The following is a 25,122-nucleotide window of genomic DNA, read 5'->3' as shown; positions in this document are numbered from 1 at the left end:
ATTCTGGAAGTAATAAAAGCATGGATGAGGGTTTCTCCAACAAATGAGCTGAGAGAGGTTGGGAGGGGATTGGAATAGTGAGGAAGAAACAGAGTTCTGAGTGGGGGCAAACCCTGTAGCTCTGGTCTTCCCAATCTTTAACTGGAGGAAATTCTAACAGAGCCAGACCTGGACGTTAGACAAGCAGTCTGACAACCCAAAGTCATTGGAGGGATTGGGTGTGCAATGGCAATGAGATAGAAACTGTGCCATCAATTTACAGTCATGCAGTTCAAAGTATTTTCTGCATTTTCCAGATTTTTTAAAAATTAGTTTATTGTCCATTGCTAATTGCCCTCCATTTCAGAGGGCTTTTGAGAGTCAACAACATTGCTTGGATCTGGAGTCACATGTAGACCAAACCAGATAAGGACAGCAGATTTCCTTCTGTAAAGGACATTAGTGAACCAGATGGGTTTTTATGATGATCGACAGTAGTTTCATGGTCATTTTTAGATTTTTAATTCCTGATTTTTAATTAGTTCAAATTTCACCATCTGCCATAGTAAGATTTGAACCTGGTCCCCAAAGCTTGTGTGTGTGTTTTGTGTGTGTGTGTGTGTTGGGGGGGGGCACGCGCAGGTGTGGGATTTTGCATGTGTGTGTGTACTATTTTTCTTAAGCTGCATTAACTACACTAAATACAATCATTTTTTGTACAATGCAAAGAAACCTATTTGTGTATTTTACAGTCACAGCACATAAACAGTTAAGCAATCACTGAATTGGCCAGTATATGCTTTTTAAAAAAGTCCTGTTGCAGTCAAGCTTGGAGGATAAAAAGGGGAGCCATGCTTCCCATCCTCACCTGACCGTAACATATCATATAATCTACTTGCTACTTGTATGAATATTGTATTGACTGTGGTTTATTATTTATAACATAATTGTTACAAAATTTATTCATTCTGCCAAAATCAATAAACACATTTTTCTGTGTATCAGTCAGTGCACATGCAAGTGAGTATAAAGATCAGTTATATTGTTCAACATTGCAAGCGCTTTAAATTTTCTTTACTCCCTCCTTTGAAATTACTTTACATTAATATTTATCACTTATCCCAAATGTTTTCTTTGCTCATAAAGACCTTATTAGTAAACTTCTTCAGAAAAGAACAGGACACAAATGTGGTCATGAATAAGATTAAAGCTATAGGGTAAGTACGACAGTGATGTACGCAGTCCTCGTTGTTCATAAATTCTCCCATGAGGGAGTTGCATAATATTTAACTTTTCTGAAATAAACTTAACAATCAAAATATATTTCCTTAAACTGTACACCTACAGTTTAAGCAAAGGGATTATTTTAGAAGATTATGCTCCTCTCACAGTACAACTTGGAGCATGTTTTTTGCAGTTTTTTCTGCATAGATTTTGAAAAAATACTAAATACCAGATTCTGCCTTCATAATAGATGGTTTGTGAAGGCACATAGGTGAAATTAACACATCTTTCTTTTAAAACAAATTGAGTATATAAATTGTTTAAAATATTTTCTTGCATGTGACAGTGATAGTGGTAGATATTAACCAATTCATTAACGGAAAAAAAGCATCTTAGAAATGATAATCATATAAAATCTATACAAATTAAAGATAAAACTGCTTGAAATGTCATTATTTCAACATTGTTCAATTTTGAAATTATGATTACAAATAATTCAATAACAAATGTTTGGGATGAAATTAGACAGTATTGCACCCATCTTCTGGCCAAATAAATGAGTGCAAAGCAATCCAAATTATAGAGAAAGCTGACCCCCATGCCCATGCACAAATAGTGTTGATAATATACCCAACTACATGTCGCTTCCAATGCTGCAGCAATATCCTTTTCAGCTGCCTTAAGCAGGTGTTAGGTACATTAAATGTGCTAACAAGGGGCTTAATGCATCTTTAAGACACAAACTGGAAATTGTTTTACCTTGAATGTAGCTGGTGTTGAGTCTTCTGAACTCAGATATGCCAGGTCCACATGTAAGTTGGCCAGAAACTACTGGAGGCTACCAACAAAAGTATTTTTTTAAAATTCTGAAGCTGAATGTAAAGCTATGAGGGGTGGAAAAGTTCTTCGCAGCTTCACATGAAAACTGCACATGTCTATAACCACCTCCTATCACACCCTCTCAGTTTCCAACTGCCTCCCCCCACCTATCGCCATCCTACCTCCAGATTCACATGAGACACTCAGTCACCATCCCAACCAGTTTAATTCACTTTTCCCACAATTGGCATTCTGATTCTGTTAGAGCAACTGGCACCTGCTGCTGACCAGGACCGCAATAAAGAGGCCGGTGGGCCAATTTGTCTTTGTCAGAGCATTGGCATCATTAGGCACAGTGGTAATAGATTATATAATCTCTACAGTGCAGAAGGAGGCCATCAAGTCTGCAACCGACCACAATCCCACCTTATTCCCATAAACCATGCATTTACCCTAGCTAGTCCCCCTGGCACTAAGGAGCAATTTAGCATGGCAAGTCCACCTAACCTACACATCTTTGGACTGTGGGAGGAAACCGGATCACTGGGAGGAAACTCATGCAGACATGGGGAGAACATGCAAACTCCACACAGACAATGACCCAAGCCGGGAATCAAACTCAGGTCCCTGGCATTGTGAAGCAGCAATGCTAACCACTGTGCCACTGCTGTACACCGAAGCAAATTATGCCCCAATTTGGGCATGATCCCACTCTAAGCTCACATATTCAAGAGACATTTTAAGAAGTCTATCTGGAGTTTCCTTGCAGATCCTCCTATCCAGCCACTGTAACTTCAGTGGGAGATTATCCAAAATCATGTTTACATTGGAAAGTAATTGCAAATTCAAAAACTCAAGGAAATTCCCAGTGATAGAACTTTAGCAAATGTAAAATAAAAGTCATTTAGAGGTTAAATTCTGATTTTGTACTCCTAGCTCGGAGGCTCATATGCTTAGAGTATGTGTCAAAAATTTTGCCACAAACTGTAGATGAAAATCTTGTACTTAGAACCTGCTAGAATTTCTGATACATGCTCTTGGCAGAAGAGGTTTCCTGCCAGCCTCAGGAAGTTGGTCAAAAAATTATGTGTGGTGCGGTGTGCAGTGGAATTTCAAATATGCTCTATTGGTCAGCAAGACTCACTACCAAAATGTGAAGCTGGAAAATGAACTCTTGAAAGGTATGCTACTGTATTCAGAATTACTGGATTAGGAAATGAATGGTTCCAGGCCCTGTGAATTTATACAGTTCATAAAGTCATTAAAGAAGACAACTTTTCTGAGTTCCCGCATAATCTCCAATATCCATAAAGAGAAATCAGTAAATGTATTGCTATCTCTGTTTTTGCTTAAAACCCATGTTGAATTTCCAGTCAGAGACATGAATTGGGGAAGTGGCTTTCATGCTTTTACTAAGGAAGGTTTACTATGTTTGTGACTAGCCTTCAATCAACCATTCTAAATGTGTACAATGCAGTATCAACAGTAAGCTAAGGGAAGTCAGTGTTGCTTTTAGAAAATATTAAACTACTCATTAAAATATAGTTCTGTTTTAATGTGCCTAGCATTCCAATTTTCCTGTGCAGGGATTTTTATGATTGGGATGCATTGAGATGATAGGTGATTAAAATGCTACTGAGTTTAACTTTGTGTTTTGTTCTAGGTCTCCAGAATTTGATGGATTATTCCATCTAGTTCTGAAGACATTGGAGCCATCACACTGTACAGTACAATGCATGCTGTCATGCAAGGAGGGGTAACTGTGAGGAACTTTGGTGGAAAGCCAATTTTCCCCAGAATCTAGTAGATTCTTGCTCTGCTGACAGTGTTGTTTGCTTTACTGTGACCTATGCAAGTAAAGAGGTGTACTCTGTTCCTTACATTTCTCTTGTAACTGGCAGATGGAGAAGATCATGTCCACTGCAGATCTGGTGGCACAGAAACCAAACTACACTTCCAGGTATTGGTTTGCAAGTAGATAGAGTTTTTTAAGTCCATGCCAGCAAAGACTTTCACCATGACAGTAAAGAATGAGATGCCCCTGTAGTTGTTGCAGTTTCTTCTATTGTATTTGTTTTGCATAATGTGCTGATTTTTCATCACACATCTGCAGTGAGATGAAGCCTATTTCCAACAGGGAAGGAGAACATTGTGTGACTATAGATGGAACTTTCCATGCTTGAGCAGTTGGATTGGGATTCAATCCTTGCTGGCTGTCTGTCTATTTCTGAAACAGTCTTTTGCTTTCTTCATCTCTATTAAAGGGCTTCTTCATTTAACTCATCCAGAACAAAAAGCTTTTGAAGTACTTCAATTGTTGATTGCAACATTTCATTTTTGTGCTCAGCCTAGTGGGACATCTGTTTACTTTTATGTGGTATCATGTAAGCTTTGTTTTTTGCATCAATGACAGATGTAATCTCAGCCGAGTAGGTCTCAAACCAATCCTTGTTGTGGGTTCTGCCTCTTCCAAATGATGCTACTGGATCAGCCAGGCTCCTTGCTGACAGCTTTGCAATTTGTAGGCCCATCTTAGCAGCTGCTGTTTAAGTCATTTATAATGCTGTTGTTCAGTCTTTTTAAACTTCAGCCCAATTCAAGCCCAACCAGTGGCTTCAGCCCAATCAATAAATGGTCAACAAATTCAAATGCATAAATTCAGTTTCAATATAAAACATGATTGTTTCCCTGACCCTCTCGCTCATTGCCTTCCTCCCACTCGTTGGGCCTCATGCTCTCCAATCCAACCCCACCCCCATTCACCAACTCTCTTCTACTCGCTGCTCTGTTGTAGGTAAAATGTTAGAATCCGTCATCAAGGAGGAAATAGCGAGGCATCTTGAGGGGAATTGCTTGAAAGAGCAGACGCAGCACGGTTTCGTTAAAGGGAAGTCGTGTCTGACAAATTTACTGGAGTTCTATGAGGATGTGTCTAGGGTGGTGGATAGAGGAGAGCCGGTGAATGTGGTCTTTCTTGATTTTCAGAAGGCGTTTGAGAAGGTACCTCACAAGAGATTATTGCAGAAGGTCAGGGAACGTGGAGTTGGGGGTAGGGTGTTAGCGTGGATAGAGGACTGGTTGTCAAATAGGAGGCAGAGAGTGGGGGTCAATGGGTGCTGTTCGGATTGGCGGTTGGTGACTAGTGGAGTGCCCCAGGGGTCGGTGCTGGGGCCTCAGCTATTTACCATTTATATAGATGATCTGGAGGAGGGAACCGAGTGTATGGTGTCGAAATTTGCTGATGACACCAAGATTGGTGGAACGGCAAATTGTGCGGAGGGTGTGGAGAGTCTACAGAAGGATCTAGATAGGCTGGGCGAATGGGCCTGGAAATGGCAAATGGAATTTAATGTTGGCAAGTGCGAGGTGGTCCACTTTGGTAGGAATAATGGTAGGAAGGATTATTACTTACGTGGCGAAAAACTGCAGCAGGCGACAGTGCAGAGGGACCTTGGGGTCCTTGTGCATGAGTCGCAAAAACCCAGCTTGCAGGTGCAGCAGGTGGTCAGGAAGGCGAATGGGATGCTGGCCTTCATAGCGAGGGGGATTGAATATAAAAGTAGGGAGGTCTTGCTGTGGCTGTATAGGGCATTGGTGAGGCCGCAGCTGGAGTACTGTGTGCAGTTTTGGGCGCCGTACTTACGCAAGGATATTTTGGCCTTGAAGGGAGTGCAGAGGAGGTTTACTAGGCTGATGCTGGAGTTGAGGGGGTTGAGCTATGAGGAGAGGCTGAATAAACTAGGCTTGTACTCGTTAGAGTTTAGAAGAATGAGGGGAGATCTCATTGGGATGTATAAGATGATGAATGGGATGGATAGGATAGAGGTGGAGAGGCTCTTCCCGCTCAGAAAGGACAGTAGGACTAGGGGGCACAGCCTCAAGATAAAGGGGGGGCGGTTTAGAACGGAGTTGAGGAAGAATTTCTTCACTCAAAGGGTGGTGAATCTCTGGAATTCTCTGCCCGTTGAAGTGGTGGAGGCTGCCTCGCTAAATATTTTTAAGACGCGGGTTGATGGGTTTTTGATAAGAGAGGGGATTAAGGGTTATGGGGAGAGGGCGGGAATGTGGAACTGAGCCACGACAGATCAGCCATGATCTTATTGAATGGCGGGGCAGGCTCGAAGGGCTAGATGGCCTACTCCTGCTCCTATTTCTTATGTTCTTATGTTCTTATGTTCAAACAATCTCACTCCTGCTCACCGGCTCTCAACCCATTAATGCCAAGTATGGCAACCTATTGTTGGAGCCTCTGCCTTTGCTCTTCAGTTATCCACCATTTTATTAAAGGCGATAATTAGTTTGTTGACTAATTGTGGTAGTAAATAACTACTAATTGTCTATAACAGACAAAAACATAAAACCCCTTGCTGAATTGTGATCCAGTTGAACGAAAATTGATCCAAGTAACCATACTGTTATTATCAGCTTCAGTAACGAACAGTAGGAAAACAATTGACATGCCTGCAAAATTGGAAATAACAAAATGCCAAGAAATACTGACGCTGCAAAATGATTTTTCCAGGTCAATGACCAGAGACACTGATTAACAGGTTCTTTCCAGTGTTAAAATACAAGCAGTTGGAATACAGGCAAGTGGACAATTTGCAAAGGATCATTCAAAACCTGCTGAGGAATATTTATACATAGGAACAATTTCAGAACTGTGACTGCATTATGGGGAGGCGATGGCTTAGTGGTATTATTGCTAGGCTATTAATCAAGAAACTCAGCTAATGTTCTGGGGACCCGGGCTCAAATCCCATCATGACAGATGATGGAATTTGAATTCGATAAAAAAACTGGAATTCAGAACCTACTGATGACTGTGAAACCATTATCGATTGTTGTAAAAACCTATCTTTTTCACTTAGGGAAGAAAATCTGCTATTCTTAACTGGTCTAGCCTATATGTGACTCCAGAGTCACAGCAATAAATTCTCAACTACTCTTGGACAACTAGGAATGGGCAATAAAGACTGGCCAGCTAGAGATGCTCAGGACCCATGAATGAATGAAAAATAAAACTCCATGCCATGTATCTCCTCTTTCATTTTTTCCAATTTGTTTTGAAGTCAAGAGCTCATTGCTCTTTTCATGATGAAGTTTAAACAGTTCATCAATTTTGGTTTTTAATTCTGCATTCAACCAATTATTCTGATTTACCAACAGTTCAAATCCTCAGTCAAGTGTTGTACTTTCAGTGACAGATTCTCAACTGTTCTCACCAACTCCTGTTTTTCATCAGCAAACTGCTTGTGAAATTTGGTTTTCTGTGTTCATCAGATTTTCCTTCAATTGTGTGTTATCAGCAACAAGTATTTGATTTTGGCCACAGTAGCTCTCAGGAACTGGTTAGGGTCGGCATGATCTACCACTTGCTGCAATACAGTTGTCAACACATTACTGACTCCACTAGCTAAATCATTTGCCAGAATAAAATCTATCCCTTGAATTGGTGATTTAGGAATAGTTCCCATCATAAAAATTCCAGTTACGATGTGACTTTGTGAATTGACTTAATACAAAGAAATAGGTTGATAAATTCCATTAATATCCTTAGTAAAACTTCTTCATTCATAAAACTGTCCAGAACACAGATTGTATCATCAGCCAGCATCAATGATTGATCAACTACTTCACCAGTAATCAAAGAAAAACTCTCTAGGTTTCTCTGAACCATATCCCTTTTTCTCATAGGTTCTGAGAGAGCACATTTCACCTGTACCACTGATACGGTTTTAACATCCATTTCTTTCTCTGATGCAACCTTTCCTGAGGCTCCTGTTATTGCGATTCGTCACTCACTTAGTTTCTAGCAATCTGAAGATGTCCTATATTGTTACAATGGAAGCACTTAGATCTCTGAGTCTCACTTCCACCCTCAGCATACTCCTTTCTGGTCTGAAGAGCAGTTTCTGGGGAATTCCCAGATGTTCCTTCTCTTTCCTGGCTACTTCTTTTCACTTCCCCACAATTTATCATTCTTGGGTCTGTGGGGGCGACAGATAAAGAGTTTTGATCCATGGACTAGCTCATAATTGTCAACAATTTCCTATCTAACCATTTTAATTCTCTAGTCTTCAACATAGGTTGTAACTACTGGAGGAAGTGAACCTTTAAATTCATTCTAAGAATCTCATAGGTTGTCTTTACCTTTAATGTCCACATCCAAAGGTCAAAATTACTTTGTTTTACCCTGTAAAACTTAATATAGGTTTACATAGGTTGTTTCCTTGTGTTTCGAAATTCAACTGTACACCTCAGAGAACAACTCTGGCACACTCAGATTAGCTTTTTATTTACTGTATCGTAATCCACAGCTACGTAACAACATAAAGAAAGATGGGAGCACAAGTTATCAAGAGGACACAAAGGGCAGGATTTTCCAACTGCACTTGCCCCAAGACCAGAAGATTCTGCCTGTGGTCACTGGACCGGACCTTTGCATGGTTCGTGTCCCACCTGCTACAATTCCCATGGCGGGCAGGGTGGGAAAACGCCACCCAAAGAGTCTACAGAGGATTTAGATAAGTGAGAGAGCAAAAATTTGGCAGATGGAACATGATGTGGAAAATATTAACTTGCCCAATAGGGCAGGAAGAATAGAAAAGCTGTATATTATGTAAATAGAGAGATTTGCAGAACTCTGAAATACAGAGCAATCTGACTGTCCTGGTATATGAATTACAACAAATTGGTCTGCAACTGGTTACTTATGGATGTGACAATCCTCAGAGGGATTTAGATAAGTGAAATTAATAGACAAAGATTTGGCAGATAGAACACAGTGGGGGCAATCTTACTATTGTGCACTGCTGGCCAATGGGCAGGGTGAGCCAAGAAATCAGGTTCGCGCCTGATTTCTCATCTCTTGTGATTTTGCCAGCATCATATGTGCGTGCGATCAGCATCCTGCCCATTTCTGGCAAGAGCTGAATAAGTTATTTAAAGTCAATTTGCATGTGACTTTAATGGAATTAGCGAGCCTGGGATGCTATTGTCGGGGATCACTTGATGTGTGGCTTCACCAGGAGAGCTTCTCTATTATGGGAATCACAGTTGGTACCAGCAAGGTGGACCAGTCATGATGACCTCTTCGGTTGAACCATTCAGACACACTCAGGGAGGTCAAGGGCAAGGGTGAGTTCCCTTTGGACAATGTCACCCTGGTACTCTGCAGGCGATTGGTGGGAGAGGGAGGGGACGATCGGTCAGGGCAGGAGGGTGGGGTGATATTTCTGGGTGGGGTGGGGCTCACTAATGGCTGTGGGGCCCCACAGTAGCTGGAGGGGGCTGGGTTGAGGTTGATTGCAGCAACAGGCCTCACAAGTCTCTCAGACTTGTCAGCTTCTGTTAGTTGCCATTGCGCATGTGCAGCCACAGAAGTCTGAACATGTGCAATGGTACCATTTGCTTCTACAGCAGGCTTACTGACAATTTATACCCTTCCCCCTTCCCCTATAAGCGAAAAAATGGTTTAGCCCATTTTCTTCCTGTACTAAGTGGATAAGCTACTGCATTTGAATTCACCCAAAAGCGGGTCAGATGCTCTCCCATTTTCACACCTGTCCTGAACTTAGAATTCTTTTGATAAGATCGACCCCAATATATTTATTGCAAAGGGAATGGATTATTAAAGTATGGAAGTTGGCTATATGGCTGATTAGTGATGCAAGGTGATACCAACAGTACAAATTCAATTCCCGTGTCAGTTGAGGTTATTCAGGAGGCCCACTTTCTCAACCTTGCTCCTCGCCTGAGGTGTGGTGATCCTCAAGTTAAATTACCACCTGTCACAGCTGTGGTCATCTGGGACTATGGTAACTGTAGCTTAATTTGTGATTAAAAGACTCAGAGCATTTACCTTAGCTAATCCACTTAGCCTACACTAGGGCAATTTAGCATGGCCAATCCACCTAACCTGACCACCCTTGAGCTGTGGGAGGAAAATAGAGGGCATAGTGGAAACCCACGCAGATACAGGGAGAATATGTCAACTCCATACAGTCACTCAAGGCTGGAATTGAACCCAGATCCCTGGCACTGTGAAGCAGCAGTGTTAACACTGATCATATGCAATGAACTTTTCATCTGCTCCATGGACACTAATTGTGTCTGTAGTTCCCCCTGTAGCCTTGTGGTAAAGATCACCAAACTCGTAAATCACAAACCTAGGGCAATGCTGTGGGGTTCTAGGTTTGAATCTCATCATGTTTGATAGTCAAATTTGAATTTCATTAAATAAATCTCTCTGCCCTGTCATCAGTCTGACCCTCAGTAGTGTTTCCCTTGGTCTCACAGTGATAGCTGCAGGTCTCCATTGGATTCAACCGCGATATCCTGTACTTGTGCTGTCCTTAATTAGACAGTGAAAGAGCAACTGCAAGGCATACAAGTTAGTCTGTATTTGCTGATGCTGCAATTGGAAATGGTAAACACCCTATACATCCAGTTTTAGTGCCCGGGCCCTCACTGAGAGTGATGCCCAGGTATCTACCTGCATCAAAGATAGCACAGAGAAAAAAAAAGCAGCACTATTCTCGATCCTTCCTACTCATTGCTCCCTCATTCCTGTTGTTCTGCATTGTCTGGCTGCCAATCTCTACTTGACTGGGGAGTGGAAAGGATGGGATAGAGCAGCAAAAGGAGTGGTGGTGACTCTGGTGATCAGTGGGGAGTGGGGAGGTGTCAAAAAGAATAGGAGCAAACGATGGAAGGAAGCTGACAAGGTGCACTTTACAATGGCTCAAATTATTTGGTATCCAGATCATTGGAGGTTGGATGGAAGTTGCAGGATATGTGTCAGGACCCTGTGGAAGTCTTGGTGCACACATATGCTGAGATTGCTTGGGAAGCTTAAACATCCAGTGGGCTGGTTTCTGCAGTGTTGGCCCCTCTGTGAATGTCTCAGATGCTGAGTTAATTGTCTGAGACTTGGACCAGATAAATAAGATCTACTTGAATCCTTACTCAGGAAATGTTATGCTGGTCTGGTTAATTCTTAACCTACCTTAGTAATTGGCCAGTGTCACACTGACATTGTCCCAGTAATACCCCCTGACTTGACTACCACCCCTAATCTGACTAACCAACCACCTGACTACCTCCCCATCTAATTACATACCCATCCAACCCATCTACCCTCCCCAGCTGACTATACCACCAGCCAGACCTGAGCATATCCACACAGCTAACTACCAACTCATCTGCTCACTGAAAGACTTGGGCCTTTAAAAACTTATCTGAACACAGGAGCTACTGTCATAAAACATGGGTTTGTCTTTTCTTTGTCCACTTTTTCTCACACTCAATATTTTCACTGTGAATGCCTGTGCTGACCCATTGATGCTTCAGCCAGGATTGGAAAACCTGCCTGAATAACCCTGAAAGAATTGGGCCATGGATTTCTTTGCGGACAACATCAACGTGCACAGTAATAATGAATGGAAGATTTGGGTCATTGACGTCAGTGGTGGGAGAAATTGAGCATGTGGCAAATGGGATCAAAGCTTATGGGGAGAAAGCAGGATTAGGCTATTGAGTTGGATGATCAGGCATGATCGTAATGAATGGCGGAGTAGGCTCGAAGGGAAAAATGGCCTCTTCCTGCTTCTATTTTCTATGTTTCTATGTGCCATTAGCAGAGTGGATTCCAAATTCCTGTTTGACAGCATGAATGAGAATGGACTGGCTTCATGGCTAGGGATCAAATTGCCAAGATTCCACCCATGGTTTGCACAAATAATGATGAATTTTAAGGTCCAAGAAATGATAAATAATCAAATCACAGAACATACAAACACAAGTATATAGGAATCACAAACAAGGAGTAGGAATCTCATACATACTCTTCCATTTCAGAATATATTGGCTGATCTGATAGTAACCTCAAATTTGCAACCCACTGACCCACCATAACTTATTTCCCCCTTTTTACCAAGAATCTATCCACTTCTGCCTTAAAAATATTCAAATACTCTGCTTCTAGCACCTTTTCAGGAAGAAGCGTTCCCAAGACTCATGACCCTCTGCCTCATTTCCGTTTTAATTGGGCAGCCCCTTATTTTTACACAGTGATCCCTAGTTCTAGATTCTCCAACAAGAGGAAATATCATTTCCACATGCACCCTGACAAAACCCTTCAGGATATTACATGTTTCTAAGTTCCAGCAGAAACACGCCTAGTCTGTCCAACTATTCCTTATCAGATAACCCACCCATTCCAGGTATTAGTCTGATAAACCTTCTCTGAACTGTTTCCAACACATTTACAATAAAGTAAACAATGCTGTACACGATTTCCAAATGGGGTCTCACTAGTCCCTTGTACAACTGAAGCATAACCTCCCTATTTTTGTGTTCAATTACCCTCACAATAAATACTAACATCCTATTAGCTTTCTTAATTACTTGTTATATCTGCATTCTAGCCTTTTGTGATTCATCTTGTGGAACATCCAGATCCTTCTGTACATCAGAGCTCTGTAATCTCTCATCACTTAGATAATAGGCCTTTTTTTCCCTTTTGCCAGAATGGATAATTTTGCACATACCCACATTATAGCCATGATTCTCCCATCGTGACTCGCAACTTTTCTGGTGGGTCACTGTGGGAGATGCGTCGCTGACCTTGTACCAGGATTTGCACATATGCCAGGAATGCATGCACATCTTCCAGAGCCGGCAAGCAGTCATCAGTCAGACCACGCTGGAAATTGGCGGGAAGGCATGAAAGTAATTTGAATATTTTTAAGATGTATTTTAAATATGTTTAGTAGGTCATTATTGGGAGCTTCTCAGTCCCGATCGAATCTCCCACCCTGCCAGGAGTACTTCATTCTGGTAGGGTTCAGACTAGCTTCCCACATTCGGCAATCTATTGGGAGACCCTGCCAGAATGAAGAGGTCCCCAGGGGGGAGTGGTGCCCCATGGGCATAACACCCTCGCAGTACCAGCCTGTGCCCTCTGGCACTACCCAAGAGGCACAGTGCCCATGCCCAGGCAGCACCTTGGCACTGCCCACTGATCATTGGGCAGTGCCAAGGGAACAGGCCTATTGTGGGCAGGGACTCGGGGCAGTCATTGGAAGTGGAGGGTCCCGATGCCACTCCGCAGAGAGGATCAGTCTGGGATGGAGTGAGGACAGCGATTGGGGTAGCTGGGGAAGGGGGTTGTTTGCTGGGAGGCCTGCTTCTTGGGGAGGGTCTGACCCCAGGGAGTGTCAGCAGGAGGGTGTCTGCTGGGATGAGGGTGGATGTGGGGATCGCCACTGCTGGGGGGGGAGGTGGGCTGGATATCAGGGCACTCCGGGGCGGAGGGGGGCAATCAGGGCTGGCCCAGGAATTGCTGAGAGGGCCACGATCAGGCCGTGAGGGGGGGCGCTGGAGGGGCAGTACTGTGGGGGTCCAAGCTGGCCAGTGATAGGGATAGTCTGACAGATTGGGACCACTGCGCATGCGCAGAATTCCAGAACTATCAGACTTTGGTACGAATAGGTCCCACACCCCTGGGTTTTTAATGATGTTCATGGCTGGAGCCTCTACAGTGCACAGAGTGCGGAGATTCAGGTGAGAAGCTGAATGACAAAACAGTCAGTGTTTAGAAACGTTTTCCCACCAATTCAGCACTTTTGGGAGAATTGTGGCCTATATTCCATTTGCCAGATCTTTGCCTACCTATTTAACCCATCTTTGCCTACCCATTTAACCATTGCTGCCTCACAGCGCCAGGGACCCCAATTCAATTCTAGCCTCAGGTGACTATGTGAGTTTGCGCATTCTCCCCATGTCTGCGTGGGTTTCCTCCGGGTGCCCTAGTTTCCTCCCACACTCTAAAGATGTACAGGTTACATGGCCATGATAAATTGACCCTTAATGGCAGGGAGATTAGCAGGGTAAATATTTGGGACTACAGGAAAAGGTTGTAGGCCTGGGTGGGATTGTGATCAATATACACTCAGGGCCAAATGGCCTTCTTCTGCATTATAGGGATTCTATGATTCTATGTTATAGTTTTGTAAACTCCTTATGTCTTTTTCACAACTGACTTTTCTACCAATGTTTATGTCATCAGCAAAATTAGCAACCATCCCTTCAAGCTCTTAATCTAATATGAATATTAGATTCATTGATATAATATTAATTATATAGTATAATTATAATATTAAGTATAAATAAGGCCAGAGGTGGAGAGAAGAAAAGGTCTGAGGAGAAAAAGTAAGTAATATTGGGAGAAAGGCAGGTTTCAGAAACCAAAGCTGTATTAAGGGATAAAGCAATGACTCACCATGGTATTTTGTGGAGCCAGATGGATAGGACAATCCGGCGAAGTGAAAAGTAGATACAAAATCAATTAGCAAGATAGGAAATGAATTCGAAGTATGTTGCTTGCTCTTTAATTTGCCACCTGCGATAATCTTGTGTCAGAACATTGTTCCCTTGAAAGACAGTACTACTTTGCCCTTCAGCAGTCTTTCCGTAGAAATTTTTTAAAAGTCAGTGATTTGTTGATTCTCTGTAAGCCGTTCTCTATCCTTGTACAATGGGTTCAGTTATCTACGGCCAGATATCAAAACGTATGATAAACACAAATGTGAAAAGCACAATCAGAAATGATTGTTCCCTCCAGTTAATCATTAATATATATATTTCTTTTTGGAGGTGGGGGGAGGAGGAATCTGCTCTCCACATTTCCTTTAAATGATAAATAAACGTGATTCATCACCAGGACGTAACTGTGGGTTTAATTAAGAAGGTTGAGGTACTCACCTTCACAGTAAGAGCTCCTCAGATCAAATTCACCCATCTGCTCGTTAGTGCAGACTTGGTTTTTGATATCTGCGCTGAGTAAACAAGCAGCCGCGCTAGGAGGAGTTTAAATAGTTATTGTGACTGACTGGTGCACCCTACTTTACATGTTGTTCACCTCGGGATGGTTCACTGCACCGGAGCAGCTTCGGTATAGGCAGTGACTGGAATGATCTCAAACTGATGAAACCCAAGTGTTTTTCGATTGGAATATTGAGGATCGGACTGAGGAGTTTGTCATCAGATGTTGTGAGGACCTGGAGAGGGATCATTATCCTACCCTTTCAGAGAGATCATGAGTCTTTGATTTGATCCCAACGGCTCCCCATTACAAAGGGAGGGGGAAAAGGGGACTCGGGCAGTCCATACTCGCCTTGACGTTCGCCATGAAGATGCCCATGAAGAGGATGCCTGAATCCCAGGGGTCATCCGTGGTTCACCTGCAGCCTCCGCACAAGTTGGCGGCTCGGGTTCCAGATGAGCCCTACATGACTCTGATCGGCGAGCACTTGGCTTCGTTCGCGGAAGACTGCGACGGCAGGGAAGAGCTGGGGAAGAACTCGATGTCATTGCCTGCTTGTGGAGAGGAGGAGATAGGGACTGAGCTCGGTATTAAATCAGGTGGGATTCCAACCAACAGCCTGTGGTAAAGAATTGTGCTGCTGTACACACATCAGATAAGCTGTTGGAAAAAGGGATTATTTAGAAGCGCTCTCCTTTACTGTGAGTCAAGTGCACAGAGTGTAAAGTTACAATTCTATTTAATCCTATTCTAATTAATCACACGACCATATTTTTAAAAATCAGTAAAATAACAAGAGGAAGAATTCAACCTCGATATGTTTTAATTGTGTTAATTTTATGGAAGTCTGGAATAAACCCGAATCAAATTATCTGGGCCAAATCTATCCATTCCTTGAAGTGATTTAAAAAATAATGATTAACGGTCGCAATATTATATAGTTCTGTGTAGTCCTGGTAAAAGAAACATCAAAAAGGGACCAATTGTACTCTGCGCTTTAAGATTTTGAATAAGAGACAATTTGTTGTGTTTGAGGAGCGACATCCATAGAAAGACAATTCTTATTTTAGACTTGTTTTGGAAATTGATGGCAGGTGGATATAACAAGATGCGGTGGCGATGAAGGAAACCTGCGCACCCAGCAAACAATGTAAAATAATTCAAACCGCGGTTCATACAGCAATGTTGAGTCAAACTCTAAAGTGCCGATGAACACAAACAGTGAAACAATTAATTGTAAGTAGATCGAATTGCGTCAAAAGGGCTCTCTGATCGTTCGCTGTTCCCACCAGAATCAGAAAACTGTAATGAAATCGCATCGTCCGAAGAAGAGGATGGGAGTATTTCGGAAGGAAAGGCATTCTTGAGCGAGAAACAGCAATGCCAGAAGAAGACCATAACTCAGATCATCCGGGACAAGAAGAAGCAGACACAGCTGACACTGCAATGGTAAAAGACAGGGCACCGGGCTAACAGCAGGATGTTTACTGGATCAAATCTTCTCGGGTGCCCTGCTTCAGAGCTGTGGATAATCCATTGTGAACGAAATCGCGGTATATTTTATAAATAGCTAATTGGTCGTAATGCTGACGAGTTCGTTAAAACAGTCTGAAGCAAAGGACTGTTCACAATACATCGGATTTGATTTGCTTTGGGTTAGATATGTCACCGAATATGCTTAAAGCTCCTAACAAACATTTGTTAATGTCCTTTTATCAGGTTGGAAGAAAACTACATCGTGTGTGAAGGGGTCTGTTTACCCAGGTGTATCCTCTATGCACATTATTTAGATTTTTGTAGGAAAGAAAAATTGGAACCAGCCTGTGCAGCCACTTTTGGCAAGGTAAGGCACGTTTATTCACCTACATTTATACTAGTGCTCGATTTTAATGGGAAACTGTTAGTACTCGCTCTCCACAATTAAATTTGAACTGCATCACCCTCACCAGCGGACTCTCCCCATCCTCCAGCTTGATCCCAATTCAGCTGATTTGTATAACAAATAGATTAAAATAACCAACTACTTTTCAAACCAGCTGTTTTATATAATGGCAACAGGCAACCAACTTCCCAAGTCTCCGTTTGGGCATCTTGCAACGAGAGAAGACATTTTAATTTCTTCAAAAATAAACTTTTTAGATCATCCCATTTTTTTTCCAGACAATACGCCAAAAGTTTCCGCTCCTCACCACCAGAAGACTTGGGACAAGAGGACACTCAAAGTAAGTCATTTGGATATCACTGTTTGGTGACCTCCGCTTCTTTCAGTTGCCAGTGTTATCAATTTCATTGGTTGCATACACTTTTGGACTTGTCAAACCGGGAAACGTTCTGGAAAGTTATCATCTGATTCACATAGCGGCGAATTGCTTGAGTTATTTTTACATCAGTCTATCGATGTTGTCACCAGTTCTGTCAAAATGAACCCGCTATAAATCCTGATCTTGGGGGTCACAGAGCCGTTGTTACCTTTCCCAGTTCCTTATATATCAATGGAATAACATTGTGGAAAGGCTCACAGTCACACAGGCCAGAAGGAATTGACGCAAGCCATCGCTTTTGACCAATATTGCAGTAACTTGTTTCCTCATTGCCTTAAAACAAAGATAACGTAGAAATCGTGGCGCTGTCTTGCAGATATCACTATTATGGAATTGGCATCAAAGAGAGCAGTGCATATTACCATTCGGTCTACTCTGGTAAAGGCTTAACAAGGTAAATTTATCCTGTATAACGTATCAGTTTAACATCATTTCCCTCTTTCGTTGAAAATGATTATTAGTGTAATCAGGAACTTGCTTTATTACTCATCTGTGTCCTAACGCAAATTATATTTGCCAAGGTGAAAGCTAACAGGATTAGTGCAATAACTGAGACATCAAACAAAGTTCAATCTGTTTCTGGGCTGTGAGAAACCCAATTCTCAGAGATTGGAGGAACACTCTGCAGGTGAATGAGACAGAAGATCGAACAGACTGCCTTTAACTACTTTTGTGATACCCTGCATTACCAAATCAAATGTTGGATGCTCTGTGCTGATAGTACAAACAAATGGCGCTCAGTTAGGTGGACAATTATATTGCCATTAATGGAATGTCGTACAGAGGAATACCCAATGGACCCAGCTGGTGTTTCAGCTCCACAGAGCATCCTCCCATCCTACTTCACCCAACATTATCAGAATAACATTTTAGTCCTTTCTCTCTCTGCTGTATTTGTCAGCTTCGCTTTAAATGCATTCATATTATTTCCCTCAACTACACATCTAGTGTGACATGTGAATATTCAAGTAGTAACATAATGTGAATGGCAGATTCGCAATCTAATTGGGAAGTATAGTGAAGCAAATATCACTTTTGCTAAACTGATGGACCCTCATCAGGTTTTTATTATATTGAGTTTACCTCTTAGCTGGTGAAAAAACACAGATTTGCAATCATGCAGTTCACTCTCCTAAGAAAATCAACAACCTCGTCCAGGGAATCTGTAACTCTGGGCAAATATGCATTTAAATGCTGTTTCACCTGCTGAACTTTTTAATAATAATGAAGAACTGGCAGCCCACTGAACTCTTGATTAAATATTAAAAAGTAAAGGCTGGCAGATAGGTAAGATTCTTCTTGAGTTTAACATTGTATGTTTTCCTTTCTAATCTTTTCCCTTTAATCCTCTCCTCTCAACAAAACTTTCATTCTTTATTGGGGTGTGGTTTGGCAACTACCATTTGTTACCTGAGATCTTATGCAAATGGTCATTACATAAGAATTGACATTGAGTGCCACCAGCTTATTTTCCCATGTGAGTTTGCACATGAATTGGTCCCTATTGTAACATTCATGTCGAGACATTTACAACTATGCACTCTCTGCTAGATTGTACTCCAGAGCAGTAGCTCTGGCTGATTTTTCCTTCCTTGGTCCAGAGGCCAAGCAATAGCTGTGCATGATACCAACTAATTCAGCATAGTCTGAAATTGAATGTGGATCTTTCTATGCCAGCAAATCGAGTGAGGAGAGAACCATTCATATTAAAAGTTACATTGCAGTCAGTGTGAAATTCAGCAATGTTAAATACCTCCTTGAAATGTTTTTGTATCACTTGCGGCTGGCACAGTGGTTAGCACAGCTGCCTCAAAGTGCCAGGGATCTGAGTTCAATTCCGGCCTTGAGTCACTGTGTGGAGTTTGCACATTCTCCCTGTGTCTGCATGGGTTTCCTCCGGGTGATCCGGTTTCTTCCCATGGTCCAGAGATGTGCGGGTTAGGTTGATTAGCCATGATCAATTGCCCGTTAATGTCAGAGGACCTAGCAGGGTAAGTACGTGGAATTATGGGGGATAGGGCCTGGGTGGGATTGTTGTTGGTCCAGGCACAATGAGCCACATGGTCTTCTTCTGCACTTGCAGGGATTTTAAAATTCTGAAGTGCCCTAAAATTAATGATATAAATGACTGTATAAAAGATTACTTCCTCCATGTGGACTGGTTACTTCAGTGGAGAAATCGCAATACAATTAACTTACAGGGCTGTTGATCTCCAGAATGCTGCTCCATTTACTTGTAACAACAGCAACAAAATCAAAAACTTTCATTTGTAATATCCATTTCATGTAGAAAAATGATCTGACATGTTTCGCAGAATTTTAAAATGTATCTTAATTGGAGATGTTATATTTATGGGCACACAATTGCTAATACTTGAATTTCATTGAACTGCCGAGAAATCTGGGTCAATTCTCTCCTGCTCCTGCATCTCATTGACTTACAAATGTATGTTCAAATTAATAATGCTATTTATATGTTTTGTTGGAGATTTTCACGGTGAGATTTCTTAATATATTGCATTCTGAAAATGCGAATCTATTGTAGAACATTACGCAACGTGAAAGGTAAATATGCAGGGTAGAAAAAAGAATGAAGTAAGAAATCTTCAATGAGACAGTAAAAAAGATCAACCTTGGGTGGCGAGGTGGCAAAGTGGTTAGCATTGCTGCCTCACAGATCCAGGGACCTGGATTCAATTCTGGCCTCAGTCACTGTCTGTGTGGAGTTTGCATATTCCCCCAGTGTCTGTGTAGGTTTCCTCCAGATGCTTCGGTTTCCTCCCACAGTCCAAAGATGTGCGGGTTAGCTTGTCATGCTAAATTGCCACTTAATGTTGGTGTTTAGCAGGGTAAATACATGGGGATAGAGCCTGGGTGGGCTTGTTGTCAATGGGCTGAATGGACTCCTTTTGCTGCGATGCTATGATTCTATGACCCCGTTCCCTTTGAGGAATTGACAAAATGTTAATGAAACAAAGCATTCTTGTTGGAAATAAAATAAGACTTGTGATTAAGCCATTTGAAGAAGTTCAGGTTTATAAGAGTTATCTAATTGACCTTGGATAAAATACAAATTAATATTTTTCATTATTTACAGATTTTCAGGAAGCAAGCTAAAAAGTGAGGTATGTATCATTAAAGTCACGTTAAGAACCTTCAGAACTCTTTATCCTGAAGTATCTGTAAATGCACAACTGCATTATTGTTAAGACAATAAAGGATAATACTGATGGAAATAAGACTTCTCTTTCTCAAACCATAGTATACAACCAGATATTGATTTCAGCATGCAGTAATTACTGAGCTTGATAAATGGCCAAAAAGCAACGACTGTAAATAATGAATTTAAAACATGTGTGGCAGTGCTTGAGCAAATATTGCACAATGTTAATGTGCAATGAAGACTTTAAAGGTAAACAATTTTTCATCAAAAATAAATGATTGCCACATTCTGTCTGTTATATGTTTTACATATAAAACAACAGATGGCTCAAGGTCGGGTGAGGGGGGTGGGGAATTGTGCTTTACAGGCACATATGGCGTTCATGAGCACGATATAGTGCCATAAGCATGGGTGCATATATAAAAAAAATGTTGGAGCAAGAAGGAGATCAACATCTGCCTATACATTTCGAGACCAGTTGCATTGAATTAATATAAATGATGTTTGTAATGTAAATAAGGGGCTACTCTTTCATTTTCACAAACCCAGTGCTATATCAGGACGAGTTAATTGTGCAGAGAGAAACCGTAGGAAATAAATAATAATGGGTGTTTTCCATCACACAAGTATAATGTTTGCTTGATATCAAGAAATATACAAGAATGTAGAATATAGGAAAATAAATTATTGACAAGCTAAGGGCCACTGAATCATTTCTTCCCATTGCTCCTGGTATTTTACTAGCAGCAGTGTTGCATATGTCAGATGCTTAGGCTGTCAGGGCATACCCTGTTTGCTTGATTGCAGGTTTGGGGCACTCCTCCTGTTCAGACAGCCTCTGACCTCTGGTCATGGACTGGCTGCATTCCCAATGATGACCACTGCTCCCAGTGGTGCTGCTGGGTCTGAAGAGCTACCAGCTCTCTGATTGGGAGCACTTGTGGTACTTCTTGCCTCCTGCCTTGAGGAGGTAACAAGGTGCTCCCTGGGCATTGGCAGTATGCCCCTTGGCAGTTCCAGGGCCTAAGATGGCACTGCCAAAGTGCCAATGCCCGGGAGCACCCGACTCCACCTTCCAACCCTCTGGGCAGCCTTGATTACCACCCCCCCTGCATTCCAGCAGGGTCGGCCCACCAGCTTTCCGCAAGTGGGGAGCTATAGTAATCCCCACTGGTGTGAAATGTTCCTGACAGGCGGGGAAAGCTAACAGGCCTGGAGACTTTAGTCCCAGGCCTGCTAATGCCATTTAAAACAGATGCAAATGAAGGGTTGCACATATAATGCACCTCTGCGGAACCGATGTCGCTTCAAATCCAGCGCTGGGAGACACGCTCAGGGCTGGATGCCCAGCGTGGAGTGCGTCAATCTGGCGCTGCCTAAATCTCCCTGCCCGCTAACTAAAAAATTAGCACAGCTGGTTGGGAGAATGCCCCCCCACCTCCCCACCTCCCCAACCGCAGATCTTTAGCCTTGGTGATATCATAGCATGAAGACCCACCTAAACAGACCCAACTGCAAATATGATGTACATAATAATGTCTTAAATAATCAGTAACAATTGTACAAGGCATGCCGTGTTTGTGAACCCAACTCTCCACTCACCTAATGAAGGAGCAGCACTCCGAAATCTTGTGATAACAAATAAACCTGTTGGACTTTAACCTGGCTGGTATTATGAGACTTTTTACTGTGCCCGCCACAGTCCAATGCCAGTGAGGGTCTGGGTGGGATTGTTGTTAGTGCAGGCTCAATGGGCCGAATGGCTTTCTTCTGTACTGAAGGAGTTCTATGATTCTATTTGTCTTCAGGATAGAAAACGTAAAAAGCATCCCAACAATACTTGAAAATCAAGAGGCAGAGGAAGGGAGATCATTATCACTAGGGAAAAAATACTACAACAATTAATGGGACTAAAGACTGACAAGGCCTCTGCACCCAATGGTCTGCATCTTATGCTCTTAAATGGCTGCAGAGATAGTGGGTGTCCTGGTTGTAATCTTCCTCATTTCTCTAGATTTGGGAAAGGTCCCACCAGATCAGAAAATCACAAATGTAACACCTTTTTCATGAAAGGGAAGAAAGCAGGCAACTATAAGCCAGTTAGTCTGATACCTGCCGCCGGTAAAATGCTAAAGTTCATTATTAAGGAAGTAGTAGCTGGAAATATAAAGGATCATGATACAATCAGATAGAAGCGATGTGGCTTTATGAAAATAAAGTCCTTTTTGACAAATGTATTAGAGTTCTCTGAGGATTAACAAGCAGGTTTTATAAAGGGTGACCAGTAGATGTAGTGCATTTGGATTTCTAAAACGCATTTGATAAGGTGCCACATAAGAGGTTATTACACGGTCTAACAGCACATGGTGTTGAGGGTAATACATTAGCATGGAAAATTGAGGTTGTCCACTTTGACATGGAGAACAGAAAATAATATTATTTAAATATGGAAAGATTGCAGAATTATTTTGTACATAGGGATTTAGATGTCCTTGTACATGGATCTCAATTAAAGATGGCATGCAGACACAGCAAGTCATTATGAAGGCAAATAAAATGTTGGCCTTTATTGTCAGGGAGATGGAGTATAAAAGTATGAACGTCTTGCTGCAACCGTGAGTTCACACCAAGAGTACTGCATACAGTTTGCTCTCCTTATTTAAAGAGGGATATACTTATACTGGAGGCAGTTCAGAGAAGGTTCATTATGTTGATTCCTGGAATGAAGAGTTTGTCTTATGAGGAAAGGTTAAGCAGAGTGGATTTATATTCAAAGGAGTTTAGGAAAATAAAAGGTGATCTGATTGAATCATATAAGATTCTAAGGGGCCTTTACAGGATTGAGGCTGTGATTTTTTTTCCCTTTAAGGAGGAAATCTAGAATTAGGAGGCACAGTTTAAAAACAAGGTGTCTCTCACTAAAAAAGGAGATAAGGAGGTATTTATTCTATGAGGGTACTTAATCACTAGAATTCTCTTCCATCGGATACTGGATCTTTAAATATGTTCGAGGCTGAGTTAAAAAGATTTTTGATCTAAAAGGAAGCCAAGGGTTATGAGAATACAGTTAGCAAGATGGAATTGAGGCCATAATCAAATCAGTGATGATCTTATTGAATGGTGGATCAGGCTCAAGGGGCAGAATGGCCTACTCTTGCTCCTATTTCTAATGATCTTATGATAATCACCATATTTACCCTCAACATTTGGAATGCTGCCACACCCAAAGTTGTAAATTGCTAAGAAGGTTTATTTTTTAAATGGTCTGTAAGTTGAGTTCAATTAATTGTTGGAAAATTGATTGAACACTAACAGTATAACAAATTCAAAATATTTTTTGAAAAAGAGGAGGACACCTACTTCATCTGCCTTAGAGGCAGCTGGCCAAGGTGTCCATAGCAGCAATATTCCCACCAGTGCACACACATTACATGCAATGTGTATATGGCTACATAGTGTATGCTGTTAATCCTTATTTCATGTAAAGCTTGCAGCATTTCAATCACCTATTATTGCTTTCAGCTTGTTGGTCTTTTAGCTGCTCGTGTAGTTAACCATACATCTTATGCTATGTGTTCTAACTGACATATTTACTCCTAGATGCACCACATTTCCATACTCCTTAGGTTGCCCATTCCCATATCTTTCTGTTCATATGTTATAAAAGTAGTCATTCTAACTTTGGGTGGGAGCTAAGATTTTCTGTTTCGTGACATTGTAAACATAGCAAAAAGATTTTGTATGCTTTATTTCTATTTTTATTCTTAAAAATATTTGCAGTTTTAGCAAGCATGAATAATATTTTTATACTGCTTTATCATATCTTTCAGGATGTTCCAAAGCACTTCACATACAGTGAATTACTTTGTAGGACTACCTCACTTGGTACCAGGTCCCAGAAACCATATTGACATTCACAATTAATTAAATCATTGTTACCCACATTGGTTGAAAAGAATGTCGGCCAGAATTCCTTGCTATCTTTAAACAGTGTCATAATATCTTTCATGTCCATTGAAGCAGGCAGACAATTTATACACCAATTTTGAATCTTCTCTTATTCTTTCTTCATTTCTCACCTTAAAGCATTCACAATAGATTTATTGCGCACATTGATACATTGCCAAACAAAATGAGATTAAAACTAAAAAAAAGTCTCAATTTACAAACTTCACAGGATCAACTAAAACAACTTCATTTTTGAAATTGAAACTATAAAATTTGATCACAGAAAGCGAGTTGACAAAAATGGATTTTGACACAATATACAATGTATTTATCTTTTCAGCCTCACCTTTCTGTGGGAGAAAGGAACCTACTTTAGGATGCCAGCAATCTTGTTTTCTGAACAAATTTGTTAATTATTAAAAACTTCATGGGTAATTTAGCAGGTAATATTGCAATCATTACCATAATGTTAAATGGTCATTAGAAACAGATGTTCCCAGTTATAAAAGGAATTTTAGAATATTTATATACAAATCAGAAAATGATGCAGAAATGTTCATAATGCACATCCATTAACTTGATCCAAATTTTATTAATATTAGCTTTTCACCAACAGAGTGACTTAATGCAACTCACTTTATCAAAGCTTTATACCCACTCACATCATCACAATATGTTGGCAACCAGGGTAGGCACAGACTAAAAGTTGGACAAGCTGTTACAATCGGACTTGGCCATGATATTTCTGTTACACTAAAATAAGAAACTTATAAACAAATGCAATTAATGTGCCAACAATTATGGATTAGAACTGGATGCATCAAGGTTAGTCCAGTTAT

At 41.3% G+C, this 25,122-nt stretch overlaps 1 protein-coding gene across 1 annotated transcript in view; it reads left to right on the top strand.

Annotated features, from left to right (window-relative positions):
* The first annotated feature begins 15,236 nt into the window (after window positions 1-15,236).
* Window positions 15,237-25,122, top strand: part of rfx6 (regulatory factor X, 6) — a 74,019-nt gene continuing 64,133 nt past the window's right edge. Inside the window, exons 1-6 of the mRNA XM_080193323.1 lie at window positions 15,237-15,450; window positions 16,144-16,300; window positions 16,571-16,694; window positions 17,012-17,073; window positions 17,489-17,566; window positions 20,270-20,297. Of these exons, the coding sequence (XP_080049449.1) occupies window positions 15,237-15,450; window positions 16,144-16,300; window positions 16,571-16,694; window positions 17,012-17,073; window positions 17,489-17,566; window positions 20,270-20,297 (663 nt within the window). The remainder of the gene's footprint in view (window positions 15,451-16,143; window positions 16,301-16,570; window positions 16,695-17,011; window positions 17,074-17,488; window positions 17,567-20,269; window positions 20,298-25,122) is intronic.

Source organism: Carcharhinus amblyrhynchos, chromosome 7 (genome assembly GCF_965287045.1).
Source record: "Carcharhinus amblyrhynchos chromosome 7, sCarAmb.v2.hapA, whole genome shotgun sequence".
NCBI lineage: Eukaryota > Metazoa > Chordata > Chondrichthyes > Carcharhiniformes > Carcharhinidae > Carcharhinus > Carcharhinus amblyrhynchos.
The sequence above is the reverse complement of the archived record's forward strand: the minus strand, read 5'-3'. Positions and strand labels throughout refer to the sequence as shown.